At 41.7% G+C, this 27822-nt stretch overlaps 1 protein-coding gene across 2 annotated transcripts; it reads left to right on the forward strand.

Moving 5' to 3' along the window:
* Positions 1–44: 44 nt before the first annotated feature.
* SVOP (SV2 related protein) lies at positions 45–27822 on the forward strand. Of its 2 annotated transcripts, XM_087754843.1 has the most exons (17): positions 45–164; positions 1093–1273; positions 4956–5116; positions 7603–7688; positions 8808–8906; positions 10969–11040; positions 11263–11387; positions 13976–14039; positions 15300–15425; positions 16479–16607; positions 18032–18105; positions 18421–18497; positions 19610–19717; positions 21231–21342; positions 22619–22700; positions 22932–23021; positions 23757–27822. In XM_087754843.1, exons 2-17 carry the CDS (start codon positions 1233–1235, stop codon positions 23961–23963), a joined length of 1653 nt encoding a protein of 550 aa, XP_087610969.1. In that variant the 5' UTR covers positions 45–164; positions 1093–1232; the 3' UTR covers positions 23964–27822. The 2 variants fall into 2 exon arrangements, with proteins under 2 accessions (XP_087610969.1, XP_009470696.1); XM_009472421.2 differs by lacking the exons at positions 45–164; positions 1093–1273 and adding an exon at positions 303–850.

Below are 27822 nucleotides of genomic sequence, written 5' to 3' on the forward strand. Positions count from 1 at the left end.
GAATCGTTAAGGTTGGAAAAGACCCTTAAGATCATCGAGTCCAACCGTTAACCCAGCACTGCCAAGTCCACCACTAAACCATGTCCTCAAGCACCACATCTACCCTTCTTTTACATACCTCCAGGGACGGAGACAGGTGCCAGGGTGACAGTCTATCTCCTCAGGTAAGTAACTGAGATTTTTACAAACTAATCTCATTCTGCATCTGAGGAGTGCACGCTCGGAAGCCCTGCCAGGTCGCTACAAGAGATCACTTGCAGGAACTGTCCTTGGGTTCCTAAAGTGTTCGCTGTCATAATATAATTTTTTGGGGGTGAAGCCCCTTGCCAAAATTCAGGGGTTCTGCCGCCCGGCAGGCTGGTGCTGTGTTCCCCAAGGAGCCTTTGCTGTTCTCCTGGGAGCGGAGGCATCAGCGCAGCTTGGCTTGCCTTTCCTTGTGGATGTCTCCATCTTGTCCGTCGCCTCCCAGTCCGCGGTATTCCCGGGCACCGCACCCTGCCGACCGACCGGTCGTCAGACGCGGATCCCCGAGGGGACGAGGACCGGCGGTGCCGCGGGAGCCGAGCCCCGCTCCCGGCCGGGCTGGCGGGTAGCACCCCCAGAGCGGGGACGGGAAGGGGCGGGAGCCGCCGGGCCGAGCCGAGCCGAGCCGAGCCGTGCCTAGCCGAGCCGAGCCTGGCCGTTCCCGCGCCGCTCGGTGCGGGCTGCCGGCCGCCGCCGGAGCTGTCCAGCCGGCCGCGCCTGCCCGCCCGCAGCTCCAGCCATCCCCGCCATGCGAGAGCGATGAGAGCAGCTCCTCCAGACGCAGCCCGGCAATGGAGGATGATTTATTCCAGCTGAGACAGCTGCCGTGAGTAGCGCCGATAGGGGAGCGGGGATGCGCAGGATTTCTTCTAAACAGGCTGCGGGGATATTGTGAATCCTGGTGATTTTTAAGGGAATTATTTCTAGGAAGTGTCTTAGGCCCCGGGAGGCAGGCCGTTTTCCTTGTATAGCTGCCTGGGTTCAGCATCCTGGGGGCATGCAGGGATCCATTTGTTACATAAATTAACTCAATTTTTTTTTTTTTTTGCATGAACTTGATGGTGGTAGAAATAAGGAGGGGTGGAATAAAACCGTGGAAGTGCCAAAAGATTTTTTGGAGAGGAAACATTGCTGTTGCATTTGCAAGGTGGATTGCATCTGTAAATAACGTTGTGCTAGGGAAGGCATCTTCCTCGGTTGCCTCCTTCATGCTGCGAACTGATTGCAGATCAGAACCCTTTTTGCAAAGGTGTGTTTGCAGTGAGTATCATCGGTATTTGCTAACTGCATGTTTTGGAGAAGCAAACATTGCTGCGCAAGGAAAATGCTATTATTTGTGAGGAACTCCTTGCTGTTGGGATGTGGTTGCTGAATCTGTGCAAAAAGGTGATAAAAGCATTGCTGCCTTTTAACACCAGTATTTCCTTTCCTTTTCATGAATGCAAAATGTTTCCTTTAAAAACAAGTGCATTTCTCCTAATGCTCCATTATCAGGTGCTTTGAAACATATTCCTATTTATAAATCATTGACTCTGCAAGGCAGGGAATAAATGCTTAAAGTTGATTTAAAATATTAATCAGCTCAAGTCAATGACAGAGCAAACTGTCCCATAACATTTCTAATAAGTTGGGAAAATGGACATGAACTCTGGTTATTTTTAAATACTTAGTTTGGATGCATTCAGCTTGTCAGTAAAAAGAATAAGACATGGTTTCATTAGGCCATTTTTCTCAATCTTTTAAAAAAACAAAACAAAACAAAACACAGAAAAATGTTCTGAAGTACCTTTCAATGTAGGTGTAACTAGACTTATTCGGTGCTGCGAGATCTCGCAGACAAATGCAGCTGTCTGAGATGTCTCAGCTGTGCAGAATTTTGCAAGTATGGAACAGTAAATATCCCTGTGTGATTTTTTCTTCATTTGTGTCAATTTCTTTCATAGGTTCCTAAGCGATAACCCTATTTTTTTATTTCCTGTGATGAGGAATGTGGCCAGATAGCTCTCTACTCAGATTGCCATTGAAGTATTTAAAATTTTCAGATCAGTCACTGCCTTTGCATAGTGTCTGGAACCATCAGCTCCAAAATGGTCAGTTCTGAAAGTCTACTTCAACAAATATTACCAAATAAGAAACAGTAATACAGGGGTTTCACGATCAGGTACTTTAAAGTCAGGAAGATTTTTATTGGCATGTTTATTTTGCCTGTGGTTTAGCAGGACACTGAACAGTTACAAGCATAGGTTGTATGAATGATTTTCAGTCATAACCCCATGAGTAATGGCACTTTAGACCTCCTGAAATCTGGGGCAAAGGTGTCCGTACACTTCAATGAACTTTGCACCAGGCTTTGAGACTGTTGAAGTTATAGTAATAGTCCTCTTTTAAAAAAATACAGATAGATAAGATATGAATGGTACTTTGATATTGATTGGCCTTTGTGATAAAAAAGTCATCTCACAGGCATACAAATTTCAGTGTTTGTTTGCTGGGAGTATGTATTTTGTAGGCCGTATGAGGATTATATCTTCAGTGACAATTTTAACACGAGAGTAATAATTACCTGTGTTTGTCCTGTAGGGTCAGCAAAAGTAAATTCAAACCAAGATAGTTGTACTGAGGTTAAAAAACCAATCAGATTAAGAGAATTTAAAATTGAGTTTCTCAATGGAACTAAATACGAACCTGAATTCAGACAAGTTTCATTGGCTTGTTTGTCTTTTTTCATAACTGAGTGAAGGACCTCTGCATACCCCAAATCAGAATGTGAGAGAAACCCTAGTTTCACTGCAGTCAGTGTAGTTGTCTTGTTCATTTCAAAGAGGCCTGGGGTTTTGTTCTGTCTTCTTATGTTTAAGATCTTCAAATGTTATCTTAGAAAACAAAATTTGTGACTCTCTTGTTTGTCTGCCAAGACATAAAGGCCAGAGAAAAGCTTTCACTTTCCTGCTGCAGATGAGAGCATTACTAAAGCAGTACAGGGAATATTTGCCCCATACAGATCTTGGAATGCCCTGTTTACCTGAAAGAATCATCCCAAAACATCTCAACAGCCTGCAAAGCAGGTTGTCCTAAAGATGAGTGATAACCTCACAAAATGGTCACTGTACTTCTCTCTCTCTCTCTCTCCAGGTTACTGCCAGAATATCATTAGTGAATATGTGCAATTCCCCAGATGGGATGTGGTCAGGCAAACTCTATATGTGCCAGGACTGTGAGGGAAAAAAGAAAAAAAGTTTTGTATCCCTCTGCTTTATCTTTCTACCACAGTGAAATCCTAAGCTGGACTGAATGGCTGGTCATGGCCAGGACTCCTCTCTTTTTAAAAACCCCATGGGTGACTGAGATGTTCATTCCTTCATCCTCTTGTCCACCATTGGACCAAAAGCCATTTACAGGAGTTTTGTAGATTGCCCATCACTTTACCCTTATATTAAGTATTGATTGTGTCATCAGCACTTGCAAGAAAAAACAAGAGTCGAGGTCTTGCCGAATATGAAGTGTCTTTCGGATCACCTTTAGAAATGTCATACATGCATGTCAGTTTGCTGCAGCTGCAGTTCGCAAGGATGCTGATAGTTTAGTTTTGCTGACCCTTAAACCAGAGGATTAAACTGAAGTTCAAGAGGCTCTTTGCTAATCTTTATTGTAGAATTAAAATGTTCAGGTATTGGAAGTCAGAAGAGGTAGTCACAAGACTAATTTAATCTATTTCCAAAAAACTATTTAACTGAAGTCCAAGAAATTATCGGCTGCCAAGGTGAAAAAGTTACACTGATGTTGCAGGTAAAGTGAAGGAAGCTTGAGGAATTTGTTACGTTAAATATGGTAGATCTGTTTCAAAATCTTTGTTTGGTCACAGAAAACTTAACTGATGGAAAATGGACCTCTTCCATACACATGAAGCGTTGCACAAAATCACTCTAACCAAAACATGAAAGTTGTGTCAATGTAGCAAAGTTCTGTTTTCATGTCTTATTCTCTCTGTGGCCTTGCTGCAGAGATTAGACGATTATCTCTCAGCTAGCGCCAGGAATGATATAAAATACAGACAGCTGTGAGCATGACGCTCATGTGACAATCATCATCTCCTATGCCAGGGCTATAACTGGCATGCAGGTACACTCTTCAGTCTTGACTTGAACTTAATGAAAAAGGAAGTCTCCTTTGATTCACTTTCTTACTCTGTCCCACCTCATTACCTAAGAGATACAAAAAATGCACAGATGAACGAAGTATTGGAAATCAAATAGTTTCTTAAAATACAGGTATTTAATTAATTACATAATAGTAAAGACCTCAGTTTAAGACAAGAGGTGAAAGCAATCATATTTATAGTCACAGAATCATCACCATAATGGAAAAAAATCCGTCAATTCACTGAATTATCTTATGAATCCTACTACACTATGGAATGTTTAAAAATCTGGAAAATTTCAGGAGTTCCGCTTCTCCTAAGACACAAATCACTCTCATGAAAACAATGTGGAAAATTGAATTTGGGTTCTTCCTACAAGGACAAAGCACTTGAAATTCAGTGACGCAGCTGTCTAATTCGCAATAAAAGTCTAGGCACGTAAAACATGGCTATCATTAAATATGTATCATTTAATCATATTTATATAATCTGTATGTTTTTATAACTTTATATGTTAGCACGATAACATCCTCTTTGTACAAAAATGATGATTATATCACATAGCAATGTACCTCTGCAGTTTTTCCAAAGCCAGTAGCAACCAACAGGATACCATATCTAAAAGCGGATACAAGTAAAAGTCACAGCATTCTCTGTGAATGTGAAATGGAGAGAGGAGGGTGGGGAGAAACCTGGCTGCTGTTTGATGAAATAGGGCTTCAAGACTAACCAAACACAGCTTCGACCTGGAAAAGACCCACCAAAGTATTAATCCTTGTTTCTGTATTCGTAGGGTGGTCAAGTTTCGCCGCACTGGGGAAAGTTCAAGGTCAGATGAGGATGTCATTTCAGGAGAACACGAAATTCAGATTGAGGGTGTTCGGACAGAGCTAGAGCCTATTGAGCTAGAGGATGGAGCCGCAGTGCCCAAAGAATTTGCCAACCCAACTGATGGTGAGTAGGCTTCTTGTTTTCCTGTTATCATAGAGTCATAGAATCGTTTAGGTTGGAAAAGACCTTCAAGATCATCAAGTCCAACCATTAACCCAGCACTGCCAAGTCCACCACTAAACCATGTCCCCAAGCACCACATCTACCTGGCTTTTAAATACCTCCAGGGATGGGGACTCAACCACTTCCCTGGGCAGCCTGTGCCAGTGCTCCACAACCCTTTCGGTGAAGAAATTTTTCCTAATATCCAACCTAAACCTCCCCTGGTGCAACTTGAGGCCATTTTCTCTTGTTCTATCGCTTGTTACTTGGGAGAAGAGACCGACCCCCACCTCGCTACAAGCTCCTTTCAGGCAGTTGTGGAGAGCGATAAGGTCTCCCCTCAGCCTCCTCTTCTTCTCCAGACTAAACAACCCCAGCTCCCTCAGCCACTCCTCCCCAGCCTTGTGCTCCAGACCCTTCACCAGCTTCGTTGCCCTTCTCTGGACACACTCCAGCACCTCGATGTCCTTCTTGGAGCAAGGGGCCCAAAACTGAACACAGTACTCGAGGTGTGGCCTCACCAGTGCCGAGTACAGGAGCACTATCACTTCCCTGGTCCTGCTGGCCACACTATTCCTGATACAAGCCAGGATGCGATTGGCCCTCTTGGCCACCTGGGCACACTGCCGGCTCATATTCAGCCGGCTGTCAACCAACACCCCCAGGTCCTTTTCTGCCGGGCAGCTCTCCAGCCACTCCTCCCCCAGCCTGTAGCGTTGCATGGGGTTGTTGCGACTGAAGTGCAGCACCCAGCACTGAGCCTTGTTGAACCTCATACAATTGGCCTTGGCCCATCGATTCAGCCTGTCCAGATCCCTCTGCAGAGCCTTCCTGCCCTCCAGCAGATCAACACTCCCGCCCAACTTGGTAAGGAGAAAGGTGTGGCCTCTTCATTTCAGTCATGTTGCAGCCAGGCTGAATACATCGGGTTTAGAGAAATTTAAGATCCCCAGATAAAAGGAGGAAACAATAACACAGGCAAATTATGTTACACCTGAAAATTATGATTTAGCTGCCTTGTTCTTTGAGGGGTGCTTTATGCGTTTGTTTTTATATTACCAGTAATAGACCTTTTTAAGGAGTTGTGTATCCAGTTGTCACCACCTATTTCATACAGGAGGTTTGACTTAGTTTGCTTTAAAACTGATCAGCGCTCCTAAAACCTCGCCAAGTTTACTGGAGCAGTTACACGTGGCTCACCTTCAAGGCTGAGCATGAAGCCTCTGCAGTGTTCCTGTCTCCTCCTTGCCTAGAGGACAAGAGGGACAGAATGAATGTACATCCCAGCCTCTGCTTTCTGCCTAGCAGAGAAGTGCTGACTGCCCTGAAGGCAACACCAATTTAGAAAATATGAGAAATGTTGTTTTTGTCTTAGCATAAGGCATACTAAAATTTTGTAGGATGACTATTTTTCCAGGGAGTTATTTATTAACATATTGATGCAATAGGAAGCCAGAATATCATGGAGTGAGCTCAGTGAGTTTCTCAAAAGACTCAGCGCGTCAGTGCAAGTCTGCAGATATATGTAGAATTTCAGTTGGCACATCGCCCAAAACAGGGCAAGTGATGCCACAACCCAATATGCTGAGCTTCAGTGCCATCACATCAAATGTCTGGGTTGAACTCACAAACTGAGGTCTTACGACATCTCTGCGTTGTTCTATCAGTTAGCTTTTGTTTGATTTCCTTTTGGTTTGTGTTTGTGTCTTTTGTTCTGTGATGGTGTCCAATTCTTAGCTAGATAAAGCTTTTCTGTGGTAAATGTACTTTTTAAACTGCTGGAAGTGTTAAAAGTTTGAGACTTAAATTGATTTAAACAACTTGAATAGCAAAATGTATTTTTGTTGTATATTTCATTTTGCACTTGAGCAAAGGAATTTGAGGTATCTCTTCTTCAGACAGAACAAAATAATGAGGTCATGACAATGTGTGGGAAACAAGAACCATCAGCATTTTTAACAAAAGTATGTTTTAAGATATATGTGTCTCGGACAAATTCTTGATTCAAATAATTACAGTTTGACTCTCCATGCAATAAAATACGCTTCTGCACTTCCCATCACTTGCATGGTATTGCTATGTGCTGTCAAACAGCTCATTTACTTCTCACCAGAGGAAGGTGCAATTCAGTGGCTGGTGGAGTCACTCCCAGGAGTAACAGGCTGAACATGTGCTGGAGTCATTGGGGCTACACTGATTTACTTCTATGTGAATGAAATATTGTAGGAATATTTAGAATTACTTTGGCTTTAGCACAATTTCTGAAGAACATAGAGATTTGCCTGAGTAGGAACTGTATAAAAGCTAAGTAGCTTTTTCTTCTATATATTAGATCTCAGTAGATTACCCAGTTAATAAGTAATTGCATTCACAGAAAATGCTGTCTCAAGGCATGGCTCTTACTAGGAAAGGAATACACTTCTGCACTAGAATTATTTTCTTTCTAGATACTTTCATGGTGGAAGATGCGGTGGAAGCCATTGGATTTGGAAAGTTCCAGTGGAAGCTGTCTGTTATTACTGGATTAGCATGGGCAAGTAATTGTTATCAAGGTCAACTGCATGATCATCAGTTAAAGAATCTCAGTGATTTCAAATAATGTAGTCATTCTCTGTTGACAAAAAGTCTCCAAACAGATAATTGTACAATAGAGAAGGAATTTTACTTGAAATTCTAAAACGACAGCTGGACTCAAACTTTTTATGTGGGGGTAATGAATAACTGATTGATTTCTCTGTCTCTGAAGTTCTTATAAATCAGGGCTTGAAAAATCATTTTGATTCTCTGCTTCAAATGCTTGTTTCAAATGGAAAGGGTACTAGGCTATTCCTACAGAAGCAGATCTCAGTTTTCACGCAGTGATTTTACCACATTCATCCCATTAGCTACAATCTCTGTTTTTGTATTAGTCAGTGTTATGGTAATCTCAGTTTCAGGTGAACAGCAACCCAGTACTTCTAGTTTTAACTTTGATATCAAGAACAGAAAGACAGGCTTTGTTTTCACTTTTCTGCTGTTTCTGAAGCACCATATGTTACATCTACTGTAGTATATTTTAGCATAATGATATCTGGAGCCTGTATTTACCAGCTATTGTCTACGTATAAGGTTGCAATCTGCCATGGTTTAGATCCTAAATCAGTAGTGGAATTTGGTCTATGGGTGATCTACCAATATATTTGATACAAATCCACAAGTAGTGTATAAGGGAGAAGGGGAGTAAGTTACAAGGTAATAAACAGTTCTGACTGAATCTGTGTGTAAAGGATTTGAAAGCTCATCCCTGTAATATGCAACATGGAAGTGAATGAACCTGAATGACTGACCAGACAAGCCTTGAAATCACCCACCGATAACTTCTGATTTGGCTCTTTGAATCCTCTCTGCCAGAGAGGATAACTCTAAAACATTAACTAAATTAACATAACTAAACATTGCGACAATCAGAAATTAGTTTAAAAGTGCACCTGTTGCTTTTTTCTCTACATTGTGTACATCCACTGTACCTTGCAAACAACTGTTTTGTTTCACGTACAGAGTGGGAATGGCACCAGCAGAAACAAGGTTAATTTCAGAAAGGTATATTATTGACTGCTATGTCAATCTAATTTTCAGGCAGTTATTTATTTTTGTTTCTTTTTTACCTTTCTAGATGGCAGATGCTATGGAAATGATGATTTTAAGTATCCTAGCTCCTCAGCTTCATTGTGAGTGGCGATTACCAAGCTGGCAGGTTGCATTGCTCACATCGGTAGGAAAAATAACTGACAGCTCCTGTATTCTGTAAGGTTTTTACACTCATTGTTATTCAGACATTATGCTTTATATCCCAAAGTTAAATCTGTTCATGGCCTTTGCAGATTGGATTTGGCTCAGAAGAACATAGGAGTCTTTTTTAAAAGCCAGAGCTTGAAGAAATGAAACTCAGTGAGAACTGAGGAAATTTTGCAAGTTTCAGGTTCAAAGTTTCATGTAATTTCAAGGAAAATATATGAATTCACTCACACTCATCCTAAAATTCAAACCATTTGATTAATTGAAAAAAAGGACTGGTAAATTTTTACTATCTTTCTTAAAAATTGTTCTCTCTCACCACATTTAAGCTCGTTTGTACATAGACAGACTGGGAGCCGTGAGAGAAAGCAAGCAATCGCTTTTCAAGGTGGATCATCCAGTGATCTTTGCAAGCAGAGCTCTTATAATACCACATTTAAGTATGATGCTATGATGTTGGAAACATGTAATGCCTTTAGGGATAAGAAAACTAATTTTGGGACCCTTCTCTCAGCGTATGCCACTGTTGTATGGCATGCACTTTAACTCCTACATTTCTTTTTCCTTTAGCTTTTGATGCCATTTGTGTTGCTGTGTAAATTGGTCAAAATGCTCAGTAGATTTAAATCAGTTAAGATCATGTCCTTTCCCATACCTGAATGCAGCCAGCCCATGGCCTTGTTCCCTCTTTCAGCTCAGCACAATTTTATTCTTGGTGAGCAAAATCAGAAGGCGAAGGGGTCAGTGGACATGAGACAAAAGCTTTGACAAACAGAACTGCTTCTTACCCCACTTATTGCTTGAGTAAGCACTTCTTTCTCAGACAAAATTCCTGTGGTTTTAATGCGCTGATGGGGGAAATATGCTTGGGTTTTGCCATTGCCTTCACTGAGCAGGATTTCATTTCTCTCTCCATCTACAGAATAAGCTATACTTTTTGGTGTCACCTCTGAAAAGGGTACAATATATTTTCTTTGACACGTCAGTCGTTTTGCAGACTTTTCTAAAGTTGTAAGATCTAATTTTATCTCCATTCAAATCTGAGACAACCTGCTGAGAATGGCAATAGGAGACTGGAGGTGAGCTGGCTGAGAAGTACTGCATCAGCACTGGGCTCCTAGAACAGCTCTATCTTGCAGACCTCAAGCAACGCTGATCAGCTTTTATCCATGAATATGTTCATTGGAACTGGAGAACTCAGCATCTTCCAGGGCTGGACTCACAATGTGTATATCAGAGTGCACATTCTAGTGTCAGACTGGTTTGTCACTGGAGTATCTTTTAATTGCAAAGCTGACTTGAGGGGTGCCTAGGTGCTTCCCCTCTCCAACCCAGGCACTTGCTCCTGTCTCCACTTACCTGTCCCCTCAGTAATGCTAATGAAACTCTCACTCAGGCCTTGCTGTGAAGCAGATGAAAAATTTTTTTGTGGGTTATGAAAACCCTTCAGCAAAAAAACCCCAACCCCGAAACAAGACAGTGATTTCCATTTAGTGGCAAATTGTGCTCTTCAGTCATTTCTTATAATTCATTTTCTTCCATTTGTCAAAAGCTCAAAAATATTCAGCACTGGTCTAATTCAGTAGTTCACAAATCAACAGGTAAGATAAGGGTGAGGTGATGACAAGTAACCTGGCAGAGATTCGGTTTCTTTATGTCGTGTTTCGATTCCTGACCCCAACAAAAGCAAGGCAACTACTGAAAATGGGCCCACCGCTGGAAGAAGCTGAGAGACCTTGGCTTGAGCAGTCTGCTGACACTCATCCCCATTCCTGGGCAAGAGCAAATTCCCTTTCAAGTCAATGGAAGTGAAGTTAGGCTAATGCTGAGTGACTTTTGAAAAATGCCACTAGATGAATAATTATCTTTAATAGTCTCTACTGCAAAGGAACTATACCCAGAACACCTGGACATTTTCTTCTATTGTTAGAGCTGAAATTTTCTGGTATCACTGTGAAGCTGTGTTCTCTTTGCTGTCATATGGAAATTTTCACTTGTCTTATTGTTAAGGGGAAGATTTTTTTTCTGGTGTTTCACAGGTGGTGTTTGTGGGAATGATGTCCAGCTCCACCCTCTGGGGAAACATTTCAGACCAGTATGGGAGAAAAACAGTAAGTCTTCAGCTCCTACTAGAATATATTCTGATACTTCTACAGTGTGGATGTTTCAGTGCATGTTCACAAATGTCATAGTCCATGTGTATGAAGCAGAATTAAGCAGAGCCAGAACTGACCTCCCATGAAATAAAAGGAGTTTGAAGCTCTACTTTACATTTTGTTAATTTGTATTACAGCAGAGACTTTCTTTTCCCCGTGCTTGTTTGTTAAATACAGGGCCTAAAGATCAGCGTGTTGTGGACGCTCTACTATGGGATCCTCAGTGGTTTTGCACCAGTGTACAGCTGGATCTTGGTGCTGAGGGGCCTGGTGGGCTTTGGGATTGGAGGAGTGCCTCAGTCGTAAGTAAATATTCACAAATCCAAACTCCTTTTTTCTATTTATTTTTTTAAAAATGTTTATGTCAAATTGAAGACATGCCTCTGTTCTGTTGTCCCGAACCCATTTTTTTCTAAGTATTTGGAACTAATATATTCAACTCTGAGAAGGCTTTGAAGATACCTAATACATCACTGAGGTGAATCAGATTTACAATGACTTCTATGTGAACAAGCTGCGTTCCTGAATGTATATGTTATATGCCTGAAGTCCTTTTAAGCTTCTCTCATTCCCTCAGGTAAACCATAGGGAAAATGAGAGGCCCAAAGAGCCCACCTACGAGTGGGTAAAACACAGCAGACAGCATTTTGTAGCTGTGCCTAAACACTGCAATGCTAGATTGTATTGGCGGAGTCCGTAAGGGACAGCGTGGTCTTGTTGCACGATAGGTCATGACCTAAACACTAGCATTTAGAGGCAGAACTGAGCCCTGACTCCTGATTGTAAAACTGCAGATTATTGTTCAGCCAGAGCCTGAACTTTCATGTCTGAACCTGAGCTAGAATTCCAAAACCACACAGCCCAAAACTTGATGGCTCAGACACATTTCTAGTAAGAAGGGAGCATCAGGCTATTTCTCTATTACTGTGTCATTCCATTCACTGAAGAGGGGGATCTCTAAATTTTCCACCTGGAATAAATAACTCTGCTCTAGTCTTTTAATTATAAATGTAAAGGGAAGAGTATAGCCATTCTTTCTCTGTGTAGTCTTTTATCCTTATTAATAATTGATATTTTGCCCCATGGAGGTGCTATTTCGGAGTAGTCAGAGTCTAACTTTGATTGACGGCTCATAGACTGCTTCACAAGGCAAGTCAATATCCTGTGTTTTCTATTGCCATTCCCAGCTAAAAGATTCAGAGCTGAGATGGAACATCACAGTGTTATTAATTTTCTTTTACTCGTCTCCTGCCCACCTTTAGAAGCTGCACAAAAGCGTAACGTGTATGTAAAAGAGGAAAATCTTTAGCCTGCTGGGTATTGACCAACGGTGAGGCAGTTTCTGCCGTGCAGTTCCAACTGAGCACAACTGGAATGAGGCAGGAGAACAACAAAGACAAAGCATCAGAGTTAATAATGCCTTGTACTGCAAACCCGTATTAATCATGTTCCACAGAGCCCCAGTGGAACCGCTACGGCACAGCTAGTGCCATTTTACAGCAGGGCAGATAATGCACAAAGGCTACGTGACTTAATGAGAGACAAAGAAGAGCCGGTTACAGAACCCAGAGTGGATTCCCTTGCTGCTGAGTCTGTTTTTTGTTCTAACTATAATAGTGATTCCTTTGACAGAGGGGTAAATATGTATGAAGCAGGAAAAGTAGGTCCTTTCTAATATCCTTAAGTAGGCTGTGTAACTTTGGATAGGAGTGGCTAAATTTCAATGGCATGACATAGGTATCTTTACCTATCTATACGTATGAAGGAGCTGCACCTGAGAAGCTGTGGCCTCCTCTGGGAATTTTCTGCGAGATATTATCTAACACTGTGTATGACTATTCATTCACAGTGCCAACATCCAGGCTTGCAAAGATATGGAGTATTCTCTTAAGAAAACAGTTCTGTACAGCATTAATCAGCTCCTGTTTTCTGCTGCGATATATAGGGGACTGCTCTACGTTTCATTACATGATTTTACTTCCTTCTCCTCTTAATCACTGATTTAATATAATATTGTGTGCAACTTTGTACTTTAATGAACTGAATTCTGGGAAGCTACTCAGAGATCAATCCACCGTTTGTCAAGTTAGTAGGAGTTTTGTCACAAACATCAAAGAAAGCCTTAGGAGTCTAGAGGCAGAAACAGGATGAGTCAATGGAATGCAAACAGAGCAGGAGCAAAGAACGACAAGTCTTACCAGACTGTTTGAAGAAGACGAGAGGGCCTTGACTGGCTGCTGGCCCTTGCGTTCCTCCTCAGGAAATACTCACAGAGAACCTGTACCATTACTCTTTGGCACAGTCATGAAACAAAGACTCTGCAGAGTTAGATGATTTCTTTTTGAATTCCCACAATAAAAGAATGCAAATTATTTTATACTAGTAACAGGATCAGACCTTGAAAGTATTCACCTCTTGGAGAAGTGAAACCTGGCAGGGTAGACTGATGTGAATTCTCTGAGCCGGTTGTAAAGCCCTGAAGAAATACTTTATCCAGCAAGAGTTTGTGTTGAATGCTGGTGGACCACACTGAAAGTAACAGGCATAATGCCTGTCCCAGACCAGAGCAGGGTTGTGAAAACATGTGCATCAAGAACTGCTACATTTAGCTAACAACTATAGGGTTGCAAAATCACGTGAACAGAGCAAATTCTGTCCTCCATGGCAATGATGAACTAAAGGGGTTTTGTTCGGATGTAGAAAGGGGAGTCTGAACCCGTGTCCACTGTCTTGCTGACTCTGAAGGCTAGGAAGGGTTTTGCGTTATTACTCTGGGTTTGGCAATTTTAATAAAAGGCAAACAAAATGTTTGAACCTCTCTCATTGTGCTAACGTAGCATTTTTCTCAATGTGCTAACATGACATTTTTCTCAATGTTCACTCTTTACAGGGTAACCTTATATGCTGAATTCCTTCCAATGAAAGCCAGAGCAAAATGCATTTTATTAATAGAGGTGAGCAGTGTAGCTATGTATACTGGTGCCTAGAGGGACAAATTCTGCTGTTGGTTACATCTATTCAATCCTACTGACTAGAAATCTCACACGTAGCTGCAGTCAAATCTTGATTGTCCAAATTAGTGTGGAGCTGAGGTTACTCCCAAACACTAGTACTAGCTCAGGTCCAAAAGCATTCATGTAACGCTCCACCCTTTTTGTTGAATCCGCCTTTTTGCAAGTTAACTTGCACCCAGTGCTGCGTAAGTTACTGCTGTTAGCACAAGGGGGGCCATTTGGGTGTCACCTAATTTCATGGTGAAATTAATCTACAACTCAGTAATGGATAATGGAGAACTGACTGTTCAGTAAATGCAGGGCTAAATTCAGCTCCCCATTTTTAATCCAAATGTATCAAAGTCACAGAGAGCAGAATTTTGCCCTATAAATACTTTAACGCAAAATTCGCAGCCCTTTAATGGATGGTTGAAGGGTCAGAGAACAGTACTGTTACTTGTCTGCATCAGTCAGTTTGAAAGAAGCATCCTTGTGGAAAACCTCACCAAATTGAAACAGCTTCTCAATGCAAAACCCGTTTTCTAAGATATCTGCTGGCTGGTCCTACGTTCAGTTGATTAATCTTTCGTAGAGTTCAGTAGATGAATTACTCCTTTCTGTGTCACTTTTGTTCTGCCACAGTTTGGCTTCCTCTGAGCAACCCTGGGTTAGAAATACATTCTGAGTGTGAAATAATGAGCTAATTGGAGTCATAATCTAAAGGAGAATAATCCTGCATGGGTAGGATATGCAAGAGGATGCCAGCTCCATTATTTGCTAAGAAGGTATCAATTCCTTCTTTCATCTGCAGGCCAAACTCTGTGGCTTTGGTAGCTTGGTTTTGGTAAGGAAAACAAATACCATAAATCTCCTGATGGTAGCTGGGAATAATACTCATAGACAGATACATTAATAGCCATTTTGCTTAAGAAACACCATGTGATGAGTCTATTCCTTATGAGAAGTTACCTACAGTTAAGCAGGAGTGTCTAGAGAAAGTCGATGCTAGGCTTTCAGAAATGAACATTTTTGCTTCTGCAATGTTTAAACAAATCCCCTTAAAATGTCTGGGCTCTGTTTTCATACAGTGGTGCATATTTGAAATGTCTCTGGCATTTCTCTCTCCAGCTGTCCCTAGAGAGCCTGTCTTGGAATGTTACAAAGAAGGAGGCCTTAAGAGCACTTATTCTCATTTGTGACTGTTTCTTTTCCCTTTGGCAGGTCTTTTGGGCCATTGGGACTGTGTTTGAAGTCCTTCTAGCAGTGTTGGTGATGCCCACTCTTGGCTGGCGGTGGCTTCTCATTCTTTCTGCCCTCCCACTTTTGCTCTTCGCTGTCCTATGTTTTGTAAGTATTCTTTCGAAGACAAATGTATGTTCCATCAATCTACCACTTCCCTACCTGATTCTGTAACCTGCTTGAAGGAAATTGTGACAGTTTTGAGCTCTCTGTTGATGTCTTCTGTGAAACATCTGAAATAATGACAAAAATGCTGTTGTTTCAACAGGGTGCTAGCAAAAACATTCCAATGAGAGTTGTGTTTATGTGACTGTAATTGCTGGAGGACAATGGTGGGCTGGAATTTTGTGAAACCAAATCAGGCCTGGAAACCTCTCCAATTTAATGACTTTGTTTCAACTAAGCTCAGTGGAATCAACATTTTATTAAAAGCTGTAGCTATTTCCCTGAGTACTCTTTAGATTTTTAAATTATTTTGTCAAAATCATAACTTCTATAATTTCTGCCCACTTAAAAAATCCACCCAAATCAGGGGTAAAATCTGTGTAGTGCAGGTCAAATTCTAAAATAAGATGTATATGAGTTAAACCTGAGCTTCAGTGCACTATTAAGTAATATATTTGCCAATCACTCAGTCTTCTCAAAGATATATGTCCTTGTCAGGTTGTTTAGCAGCTCTTATTATTCCTTAGTCACTGACATTTTTTTTTCAGAAATACCGCCAGTTATACAGGTGCTAACATGCTTGTTTTTAAAAGGAGCTTAAAAATGCAAATTTTGGAGTGCCTAGAGCATCTTGTTATCTGTCCTGGATGCTTTGCCTTTCCTACTGCGAAGGTATCATGTAAAGAACCTGCAAGAATGCCTAACATTTCTCAAGCATAAAACCAAGGTAACAGAAGGGAAAGATTTTAGACTGGAGTTCTGACTTTACAGTGAAAGTGGGGTTTTGCGGTTTCTTCAAGCCTGATGAGGAGTTTGACATTTGGCAGAAAGATGGTTCCCTGAGTTGTTAAAGATTAGTTCTGTAATCCTTTCTTCTGTGAGTAGTCTGCTGGAGTCACTGAGATTTCCCACTGTCAGCCCACAAAGAAAATCCTCAGTTTGTTTTTTGTTGTGTTTTTGACATCATTGTGCATGTGCTCTGCTTTGCTCTCTTAGTGGCTGCCAGAAAGTGCCAGGTATGATGTATTATCTGGAAATCAAGAAAAAGCAATTGCCACTTTAAAGCGGATAGCAACGGAAAATGGAGCTCCAATGCCTTTGGGAAAATTAATTATTTCCAGACAGGTATGTACAGGTAACAGGCACATTAATAACGTGGGAGACAATGAAACTGTGCTACACTCATATGTATTTTTATAAGCAAATAATCAATGTTAAGTTTAATTTTAATGTCTCAACCAGTAATAAAAAAATGAGAGATGATCATGTATGCCTCTTTCATAGTGAGGAAGAGTTATTTTTATTTACATTTTATTTTATTTATTTTATTTTATTTATTTACATTTTTATTTACCTGAAAATCCTGAAAATGAAAAGGACCTGTAAAGTGGGCATTAATGCTATTGAACCTCACTCTAAGATCCTATTATTAAAGAAAATCAAACCTCAAGGCTACCAAAGAGCTCAGATCAGAATTCCCAGATCTGAACTCATGAGATAAGATGAAATTTGACTCTTTAGCCGTACCTAATTTTTAATCTAATCCTGATTTACTGGAGTGGGAAAGCTGCAAGCTGCTATTCAGTCCTAATGTGTGGAGTAATTTAGGCTGTTACTTCTGAGCTGCATATTACTGTATGAATTGCATTGGATTTTTTTTCATTTCAGCTTTATATGGCCAACTTTTCAGCACCTATGTCAACATATAAAGCAGCTCTGCATTTACAGAACAAAGAGCAGACTTGTATAAGAAAAGAAAGTTACAAAGTTAGCCAGCAAGGAAGGACAGCAGAGGGAGACCTGTAGATTTGAACAAGAGCAAAACTGTAAAGCTAGGCAGGAGCCTCTTGGTAATGACAGCGTCTTATCAGAGATGGAGGTTTGATTTTCTAAGGTCTGGATCAGTGAGGATTTGAGCTCTTCTGCATTTCACAAATGCTTGGTTCAGTCACAGTAATTTCGATGGGCTGTGCAGGAGCACTCTCCAAGTTTTGGATGGTTTTGTTTCCAGGGTGGGGTGGGAAAGAACTTTTCCTTAACCACAAGTTTATGGGCTGAGCCCTCCACTCTCTCTCTAAGAACCACGCAGTTCAAAAGGGGTCTGCTTGCAGGAGGGCTGCTTGTAGTTCCTCAGTACCTTACCCTAGATCAGAAGCCCTGAGGGGCTGCTCTAATTTACAGGAGCTGGCTGTGGGCCACGTGAATCATATGCCACCTGTGGACTGGCAAAGTTCTGCTCTACCTGGTTCAAGCCCCACCTTGTTCTGACAGATCCTCACCTTCCAAGTGGAGAAGTAGTGTGCCCTGTGCATGAACTGGTTTTGATATCGTTATGCTCCTAGAGAATTCCCCTTGGCAGAGGAATTCTTTACTTGGATCCCAGCTCCAGTGTGGCTCCTACAACCTGAAGAGCCCTCAGCTGAAACCAAACACTCATCCTGAGATATAGTACATAGTACTGCGTATTGTGTTATCCCTTGCCACTCTGCATCCTCCAGTCCTGGACCAGCGAGTGCGCTGATCATCTGACTTCTGCTTGTTTTCAACAGGAAGACCGAGGAAAAATGAGGGACCTTTTTACGCCCCATTTTAGATGGACCACATTGTTACTCTGGTTTATATGGTAAGAGGAAATATAAATGGCTCAGTGACAGCACAATTCTAAATGGTTTTTAATGGAGGTATTTTACAGTATCACTAAAATACAGCAACTTCCTCGTCAAAAAAACCCCCAACCTGTATTGATTTGTAATTTATTAAACCACTCAATCACTAGCATTCTCAATCTAATTGCCCTTTCATTTTCTAAATGCTGATAGGAAATAGCTTTGAGGTAGCACTTAGTGGAAGCCCTCGCATAGTGGGTTCAATTTTGATTCATGTTGTTTACTATAGGTTTGACCATCTGAGACTTCCTCTCTCATTTTCTTCCTTGCAGGTTTTCCAATGCTTTTTCATATTATGGGTTAGTTTTATTAACTACAGAGTTCTTCCAAGCAGGAGACGTCTGCAGCAGTGAGTACTGGTCCATCTTTTCTTTTTAAATATACCCTGTTAAGTGGTGGAACATCTTTTATTAGATCGTCTTCTGCTGTTAGTTTGGAAAGGACAGTGGCTGCCAGCCTGAGTTTTAAGGCATCCACTTAAAGGGTTACTTATTTTAAACATTTTTGATAGACTGTTCCTCGTCTCACAATGCAGAGAGGTCCTGCAGTGTCTCCGAGCCCAAAATGAAAAACAGCAAGACAACCTTCAAGGGAGACCTGTTAGAAAAAGTATCTGTTCTTCTTGAGAAAAAAGTGAATAATGTAAGCTTCCAGATTTGACAGGCCTAATTAGTTCTGAGACAGAGATTGCTGCTGCTGTGGAGCTCCCAGGTTCTCAAGTTGTGAAGACCCGCTGAGAAAAAAGATAATGGTGGGAAATCATCACCCTTTTTGGTGCAGATTTTTGTGTTAAAAAAAAAAAAAAAGTGCTTTGACTGCATTAGGAAGAGGCTTGAAAAGTTTGAATCCCCAGGGGAGGCATGATTGTATTCAGAACACTTGTAATTAGTGAAAACTGTCTGATAGTTGGAAAATCATAGAAAAAAGATGGATAATATTTGGGAGAGGATGCAGATCCCAAGCTTGTACAACAGTGCATTAGCTATTTGAGAGGTCTGTCTCTGGTTAGCCTCCACAAAAGAGCATGCATCCTTTAAAAATACTTATTTGCACAAAGACATGGTATTATTCAGTCTTCTCAAAGTATAGATTAAGTGTTAGTATCCCAACTGATGTAGGGAAAACTGAATTATTGACGTTAATTCTGTTCACTGTCATGAGCCCTGGACTGAAAAATAACTAAGCCTGTACGGCTGATAAGGAAGTGTAAGTTTTCCTTCTGATAGTGATGGTTGCAGAGGTAAGACATCCTGCCAGAAATAAGATTATGAACTGTTCAGTTGCAGCTGTATCTTCCAGGTAGGACATACCTGCTGTGCAGCAGGGTCTTTTCAGTACATCCCTTCTATCAGTTTCAGCAGTAAGAGTGATAAAGACATAGCAGGAGTAAAGGAAGGTAAGCAGAGAAGAGATTACTTAAAATATATTAAATGTTTGTTTTTTTTCTTTTTCCTCCCACAGTATCCAGTAGAAGGAAAGAAGTTAAAGCAAAGTGCAGCCTGACCTGTGAGTATCTGACAGAGGAAGACTACACTGATCTGCTCTGGACAACCCTGTCAGAATTCCCTGGTAAGTGGCAATAAGGAGCCCCCGTTCTTCACTGCTAGTGGTTCTGTGTGACTGGAACGGGCTCTGGTGCAAGCAATGAAATGGGCTCTTCTGTCTGGCCTAATGGCCACGCATTTCCCGCAGCACTGGAGCCCCTTGCCTGGACTGCTTGATATACGCAGTGCACACAGTAGCTGTAGCTTTCTTCACTCCCCGTGTGATCACTACAGATAAAATCACTGGTAATTGCTTTGTGAAGCTATAATGGTCCCTCTGACTATGGATTCTATCCAAGCAACATATTAGGCATTCAGAGGAAGAGTAACAATTAAATCAAAGGGGCAGAATCACTTGAACTTTTATCCATAAATGACTCTCCAGAACTATTTTAAAGGGATGGTGGGTGTAGTGAATCAATGCAGAACTTGCTTCCTAAAGCTCTGTGTCCAGCCTCACCCATGATTTTCAGTCAATTTCAGTGACTTTGAATGAACAGTTTGACACAGGACAAGCAAGGTAGGTAGTATGAAACAGCCATTGTTTCTTCAGATGTAGATGATCTGTCAGTATTAATCTGTTTGTTTGAAACAATACGGTGAGGCAGTGGTCAAGTTATTTTCACTGTTCTAGATTATAGTTTCAGGGACAAATGCTCAAAGAGAAGCCATTTAATAGGAGAAAAGTTGTAAGTCTGTGACTGGTAAATATGCATAGTCCCTGCCTAATGGGATGGCTGTCCTGCCTAACAGTCATGCTGGGGAGGGTGTCAGTGGACAGAAAAGAGAATATGTACTCTTGGACCGATGCTGTAGCTGAAAGGACTGATTTGATCCTGAGAAATACTAAGGTAGGAGTAAGAAATACTAACAGGGATACCTCTGAATATGTCACTGGCAACTCTGATGCTTGAATAATCCCCACACTTGCTGTATGTCTGCTTTTGAAAGGATCTGGAAAAGTTGCATAAGAGAGAATACTTAACATCGTGAGACTTACAGAGCTTGATCTATTTCCTTTCTCAAAGAGCAGGTGAAAAATAATTTGGTGGCAGCATATAAATAATACAATGGAAAGAAAATATTAAGTTCTAAAGAGCCCTTAAATCTATCAGTAGGAAGATTAGCAGGGAACAATGGTGAGAAGTTATATTCCAATGAGACATAGGGCAGGCATTTTTAGCATTCACGTTGGTAACCACTGCAATAATCCGTGGTTAACAGATGTTGGAGTTGATTGCTCACTCCTACGTCAGTGCGTAGCCCCTGAGTGTGTGGGCATGTGGATGTGTGGACCAGTGGGGCTGTGAACACGGAGCAAAACTCACCAGCTGGGACACAGAGCTTCTGTTCTCCTGTGGCACCAACGGCTGGGGCAATCCATTCTACACCCTTGTCTGATGCCTCTGCTGGCAAAGTATTTTAAAGAAAGAGACAACAAAATTTCAAATCTAAATAACCCAGCCTGTGTTAATAGCCAGCTGCTGCAGCCTCCGCCTTTGCTCAATTCCCAACAGTCAACTTATCTCCTTCTACAGGTGTGTTAGTAACACTATGGATTATTGATCGGATAGGCCGCAAGAAAACCATGGCCCTGTCCTTTTTTGTCTTCTCATTTTGCAGTCTTCTGCTGTTTCTCTGCGTTGGAAGGTAAGTAAAACACGGTGAACAACTGGTATATCTGATTCATCCATGTTCTCTCTTGATTATGGCAGGAGAACAGTGGTGGTTTGAAAAGCCATGAGATGGTCATGCTCATCTGGAGAAAGAGTTAAGGATGGTGTTAGGTTTTCTCACCGGAGTTTGGAAGGAAACTAAAAGAAGCAGGAGAGGAGAAATCCTTCACTATAATCCTGCAGACAGAACAATCCAAAGGGGAAAATAAGAGCTTATGTCTGAGTAGGAGGTAACCATTAGACAATTTTAAAATCAGATCTGATGTCATGAGCCTCGGTAGCTGGTTCGTGTACTGCTCTCTGCCATTCATTACCTATGTTTCCCCAGGCTGACTGCACCACGGCAGTGCTTCACAACCAAGCCTGGTCTCTGCCTCCCATTCAGCTGCTCTGACTGCTTCACTTGCCATGGGCTTTCGGTGGTCTAAGTGCTATGGCACAATTACCTGAGAAGCAATAGACACAGACTGGCACAACCTCGAAGTTGTATACAGTATGGCTGGCGGAGCTTGATGCTGGCATTGCAGATTCATGGGGCCCGACTTTCAAAAGAACTTGGGTTCACATTTTTGTCTTGTTCAGTATCTGTCCTTCATGCAGATTTTCCAAAGAACAAGTCAGTTGTCGGCTCTGCCCTTGAATCTTAATGGTACCAAATTTCCAGCTGAGCTCTGAGGGTCTGCCTCTGACTGCATCTGGCCTTCATGCCCCATGCATGCGACAATGTCTGTACCTTGGGGCTGACGAACAAGGAAATGACCTAACAGCCAGAGGAGAGCTCTCTGAATTTAAACCTTTTCAGGCACTGTTCAAAACCTTATAGTACAGAAACCTTGTCATAAGAAACCTTACAAAGTTGCAAATATCCAAGTGGTACATAGGTTCATGTCTTTTAAACGAGAAAGCTGCACTCTTATTTCCTTCTCATGTGTGCTGGTTTTTTGTTAGCACCATTCATCACGTGGAATATACTTTTCTTATTTAGATAAGCTGAGGCATCCGCTGCTTATTTCAATAGGCCACAGCTGTCAGTTGGAATGAATACACTTAGAAAACTGATGTGATTGTGGGAATGCAGATTGTTTGGCGTCATTGTTATATTAAAGGTCCAGAAAAAATACAAAGGGTTCATTAAAAGACAAAAGGAATTGTTCTAACAAATTTAGCATTTTTATTGCACTTGCCTCCAAGTTAAACAAACAGATTGTACAGAACAATCCCAAACACTGCTCTCCTTTTTATTCTCGCAGAAATGTTCTTACTGTGCTGCTCTTCATTGCAAGAGCTTTTATTTCAGGAGGATTTCAGGCTGCTTATGTTTACACTCCTGAGGTAAGGAGGTTGTTTTTGTAATGAGAATATTTAAGGGGAGTGAGAACATGGTGGGAAAGTAGTTTTTATGACCTCTTCACAATGGACCTCAGCCCAGATATGAGTTGATGATCTCATTGTCATTGTCTAACAGAACTTGCTGTAATACCACTTATTAATTTCCATTGGTTTAGGAGACTGGAGGGAAGAGAACTTCCCGCTAGCGTTAATGGGCTGATGCTTTGTTCACAGGTTTATCCGACAGCCACGCGTGCTTTGGGCCTGGGAACATGTAGTGGAATGGCCAGAGTGGGAGCCCTCATAACCCCATTCATCGCACAGGTAAAATCCCTTCTCCTTCTGAGACAGAAGGCACAGGAAGGTGATGGAGAACCTGCTTTTCTGCTGTAAGGGCCAAACCAAGGGCGATCTGTGCATGATGTGTTGAAGGAGGGTTGTTGTTGCCTGTTCCTTGAGGAGAGTTCAGGCTCATCTCTGAATTTACCTCTTGCTCTAGAACTCCAGATGTTGGGGGATAGATAACCAAGAAGCAGGCTGCTGGATGTATGTACGGACACCTTGGAAGCCACCATCTGGAGATGGGATTTGTGAGAGGCAGGGAGTTTCTGTGCATGGTGCAATGCCACCTTTCTCTTGAGATCCCAGGCTGAGGGCCTGGGGGCTACAAACCTTCAGGGTATGTGGCAAGAGCTAGACAGGGAGGTTGGGGGAGCCAGGCTCCGCAGGGACAGGACTCAGAAGACTGCGTCAGAAGCAGTGACTCTGCAGACGGTTAGGTAGAAAATTTGTGATTTGCTCAAGTCCTGTCTAATACATAAGGGCAGCAGCACCTTGTGGCACTTCTAATCCAGCCTGTTTTGTCAGTGTTTAATAGCTATGTGTAATCATTGAGGAAAGAAAATATGCAGCAGTGCATGTTAAACATTTTTTACTGCAAATTCACGGTAAAAAAAATTTTACTGTAATTAAAATTTCTGCTACTACATTAATATTTGTATTTCTTTCTGTGATAAGGCTCAGGGGTACACTTTTATATTTTCTACCTTTTTTCTGCAGGTGATGTTGGAATCTTCAGTCTATTTAACACTGGTGGTTTACAGTGGATGTTGCCTGCTGGCCGCTGTGGCTTCCTGCTTCTTGCCCATTGAAACAAAAGGCCGTGGCTTACAGGAGTCCAGCCACAGAGAATGGGGACAGGAGATGGTTGGGAGAGGATCTCATTCCCCAGGGGTCACCAGGTCAAACTCCGGATCACAGGAATGATGGGACATGAAAACCTGCTGAAAGAATGAATGAGACGAGCAAGATGTCTTTCACAAAAAATCCAACCCTGAAGCATAGAAAGCTGGCCATACTGTCACTGCCAATGTCATGTGTCAAACTGCAGGAACTTTTGGGTTGAACCTAAGCAAATTGTATCTCTGCTGCTCTTTGCTCACACTCATAAAAACTTTACTTCTGTATGAGAGGCATTTGATCCAGATATCATTTGAAGTTTAGTAGGAAGGGTTTTTCTTAAGTCTGTTGTGCTTGCATGGTCAGCTCTTCAGCTTAAAATGTCCCGTGTCAAGCAAATAGCTAACTGAATGCAACTCAGTATAAGCTGTAATTTAAATAATGTGCTCTTGATGCCTAAAAACAAAAGATTAATATTTATTGTGTAACGGCATAGCACACGGTGGATTCCATACACTACAGAATAGGTTTTATGAATTAGATGCCTGCCTTGCACTTTTTAGCCATCGACAGCAACAACAAAATGTGATAATGCCAAACCAACCAATGCTTTCTTGGCCCCTTGCTTATGGGTTCTGTTCCTTGAGAATTAACAGGCACCGATTGCTTGGAAACGATTTTCTGACAGTTTCTCCCATTCAAGGCAGGTAGTTTGAGTCAGTGAGGAGTGGTATTCGTTGCAGAGATGGAACCTTATGTAAGAAGTGTAAATCCTCATGGTTTGGAGCAGAATTTGACTTTTCTAACATTGCCAGAATCATTGAGCACTCTGTCTGTTGCTTGGTGAAGACTGCTTCAGCTGTACTGGTGTCTCTTTGTGTGTGGAGATGCACGCTGTGGTTTTCTGCATGGGTTCAGGTATGTTTCTGCTCAGTTTGCCCAAGTATGTTCTCGCGGTGACGTAGCCAAAACCTTTGATAAAAATGCCTCAGTCTGAACAGCTGCGTGTAGCGGTTTGGATGGAGCTGCTTTCAAGTGTCTCCCAACAGAAGCTGGCCTCCTGACAGCTGGGCAGGACTTTTTGATAGCTGCTGATTGTACATGGACTGTAACGCCAAGCTGGTGACAAAGGAATGTAGCTGGCATCATGTCATAAACGAACAAAAATCATGGGAAGAGCTGAACTGCAATCGTCCGTAGATGAGGAACTTCACTCCTTCAGATGTCGCTCCTCGAGGCTGATGATTCTGCTCTTGTCAGAGAATGTAAGAGAGTTCAGGTGAGGAGAAGTTCGTCTCGTTGATCAGCCATCTGTCGCTATGCAGGAAGTCAGGTGTCAGAGTCTGTGGATGTGCAGCGAGGAAATGCATAAGGAAGCTGAGACACGTCTCATCTACGTCTCGGTTTATTTTCAGGATTCCAGGCTATGGAACACACAACCAAATGTAAGTGAGATGGACTAAATGCTAATCACTAGGCTGTGGGAAGCAATACATTTTTATAATATGTGTGGTCAGTTGTCTCACATAAACACAGTTAAGTGTGCAATAGATTTTTGCACAGTAGAATATTTTAAGTATTCTGGGAACCAGGCCCCTTTTCTGTGGGGCAAGAATAGGTCACTGAGTCCATGTTTGGGTGCAATACAAATGAACACAGCTGGGTTCAGCTTTCACTTAGGGTTTTACAGCACTGTAGCGCAGTATAATGCTCCAAGAAATGTTAGGCTTTTTGTTCATAGAACTGAAGGGAAATTAGAAGTGGATAATTCCTTAAAGAAACTGAGGAAACTCAGACTAATAAAAAAAAGGCCAAAGAGGTTATTGATATTCTGTATGTGGGTATCTTCTGCTGAGAAAAGTTAAAGTTTGACAAGGCGCAGAATGTCTGTCCATTCATTTACCACTCTGTGATGGTCACTGCAATGCAAGACTCAAGAAGTGGTTGGTCTGAACAGGCAAACTTTCTTTTTCACAGTAATGCCAAAATGCAATTCAGCTCACAGGGGATCCCACTTTAGATGTGGCTGATGACATAGACACACGCCGTCTGTTCCAGTGGCTGTTGCTGTGTGCTGGTTTGGTTTTCTCTGTCTCTGCTGTCTGTATCCTGTGTGGTCAATCTCCAGCAAGCTCAAGTTCCAGTCGATCCCCAATAAACAGGCAGGGCTCTCACAGCACTGACAACCAGTGCAAGTAATTTGTTTTCACCTCCTTCTGTCAGGCTGTAGTTGGGTAGTTCTCCCTAACGCACTATGCAACTGGGGTAGCTCAGTGCTGCCTCCAAGTCAAGACAGACAAACTTGTTTCCCTCGGACTGGCCCTCTGATGTGTGAGAGATGGACAGGACGTTGGCAGTGAGGAAGCAGTTCCCGGATGCGTTTAGATCAGATATTAGACCAAACGTGTGACCAGTGAGCTAGAAAACCTGCTGTGCCTTTGCATAGTATGGACTGTTCACCCTTTAATGACAGCTCTGACTGCCATCTTCTTCCTCCTGCTGGTGAAGGCACTTGAGAGCATGCCAGTCCGCACCTGACGGGGGCACGTCCAGATGCCTCCATGCCTCTCACCATGTGGGCTTGCCATTAGCTGTGTTCACGGTTAGCTGGACACCCCAAAACTGGCTGGCCTCTAGGAGAAGTCAGCGGGGTGTAAGCCTGCATTAGAGGTGAGAAAGAATATAAAGTGCATGACATCCATGGCCTGAAGGAATGCCACCTTACAGCCTAGCTGCTCAGTTTGTTTGTCTGTTATTGAGCGCCTTTAGTTAAAATTCTGCTTTTCCAGTGTTAATGTTCACATATCACTTCATTTTTTTTTGAGTCAATATTCAACAGTTTTAAAGGACTGCATTGCAACGGCCTTCAAAGTGTGCATTCAGAGTGTTTTAGGTGAAGTATATATATCTCATGAATTTGCACATATGTATATTTAAAGTAAAATATTTCCCAGGTAAAGATTTACAGGTAATGCGAAGCCTTTTGATGCTGTTGAGTAGTTCAGTTTTAACCTGTGACATTTACAGTATTAAAAAAAAATTGAAGGCATTTTTGCTTTTCATTTTTTATGAATTCAGCATTGACAATGTATATAATGATCTAAATGCCAAGATTGGTCCTGCTGAGACATCTTCATACTCTGGGTCTTTGATTTAGAGACAGCGATGCCTAAAGCATGATCCAAAGCTCACTGAGGTCTGGGAGAATCTCCCACGGACGTTCGTGGGCCTTGGATCAGCTGAGCAGAGGAAGGCAGGTAGGAGCCCGCCGCAGCTGATCCCACCTCACTGAAATCAGTAGGAGCCTATTGGGCACTGAAGAAACAGAGCTGAAGTTCAGGTTTTGCAGGTCCTTGCATGTTATTTACAACGGAAGGACGTTTGAGATTGTGCACTGAAAAACTGAAGAACATTTGGGTTGATACACAGTAGCCTATAAATAATCACAAGTCATATTTTGTTAATATGGCACCATCACTGATGTATATAAGAAGCTTCCAAAGATTGTTTTACACACTGTCGAGTATTTTTCACTGATGAAGGAATTAATATAGCTAGTTCATTTAAAACAATAAAGTGAGATAATTTTGAATTAAAATCGAGAGCAAACAGAATTGTGGGATTCAGAGATTTGCTAACTGTCCAATATATTAATGTGCAAAGCTGTTGTGGGAAAAATAATTCTCCAAGTGTGCTTTGATGGAATGATTTATTATTCCTAAATGCTTGCCGAACGAACATTGAATGTTTTCCTGTGTTTGAATGTACAGTTTCTAAGCTGGATACATTTTAATGTTTAAAAACTTTGTGTATATCGAGCTTGTTGTAAAATACTCCTTTTGTTCCTATGTTACTGATGCAACATTGGATAGTTTAATTCCACACTAGATATTTTATGTTAAACAAATAAATAGTTTTTTCAGTAAAAATGCTTTTGGCTGTTCTA

Source organism: Nipponia nippon, unplaced genomic scaffold (assembly GCF_047370975.1).
Source record: "Nipponia nippon isolate SJK-2023a ecotype South Korea unplaced genomic scaffold, ASM4737097v1 scaffold_18, whole genome shotgun sequence".
Taxonomy (NCBI): Eukaryota; Metazoa; Chordata; class Aves; order Pelecaniformes; family Threskiornithidae; genus Nipponia; species Nipponia nippon.

Coding starts and splice junctions, on each gene's coding strand:
- SVOP (XM_087754843.1), top strand. CDS start 1,233: ATGCTGCGAACTGATTGCAGATCAGAACCCTTTTTGCAAAG. Junction 1,274..4,955: donor TCAGAACCCTTTTTGCAAAG/GTGTGTTTGCAG, acceptor CTGTATTCGTAG/GGTGGTCAAGTTTCGCCGCA. Junction 18,106..18,420: donor TTGTTACTCTGGTTTATATG/GTAAGAGGAAAT, acceptor TCTTCCTTGCAG/GTTTTCCAATGCTTTTTCAT.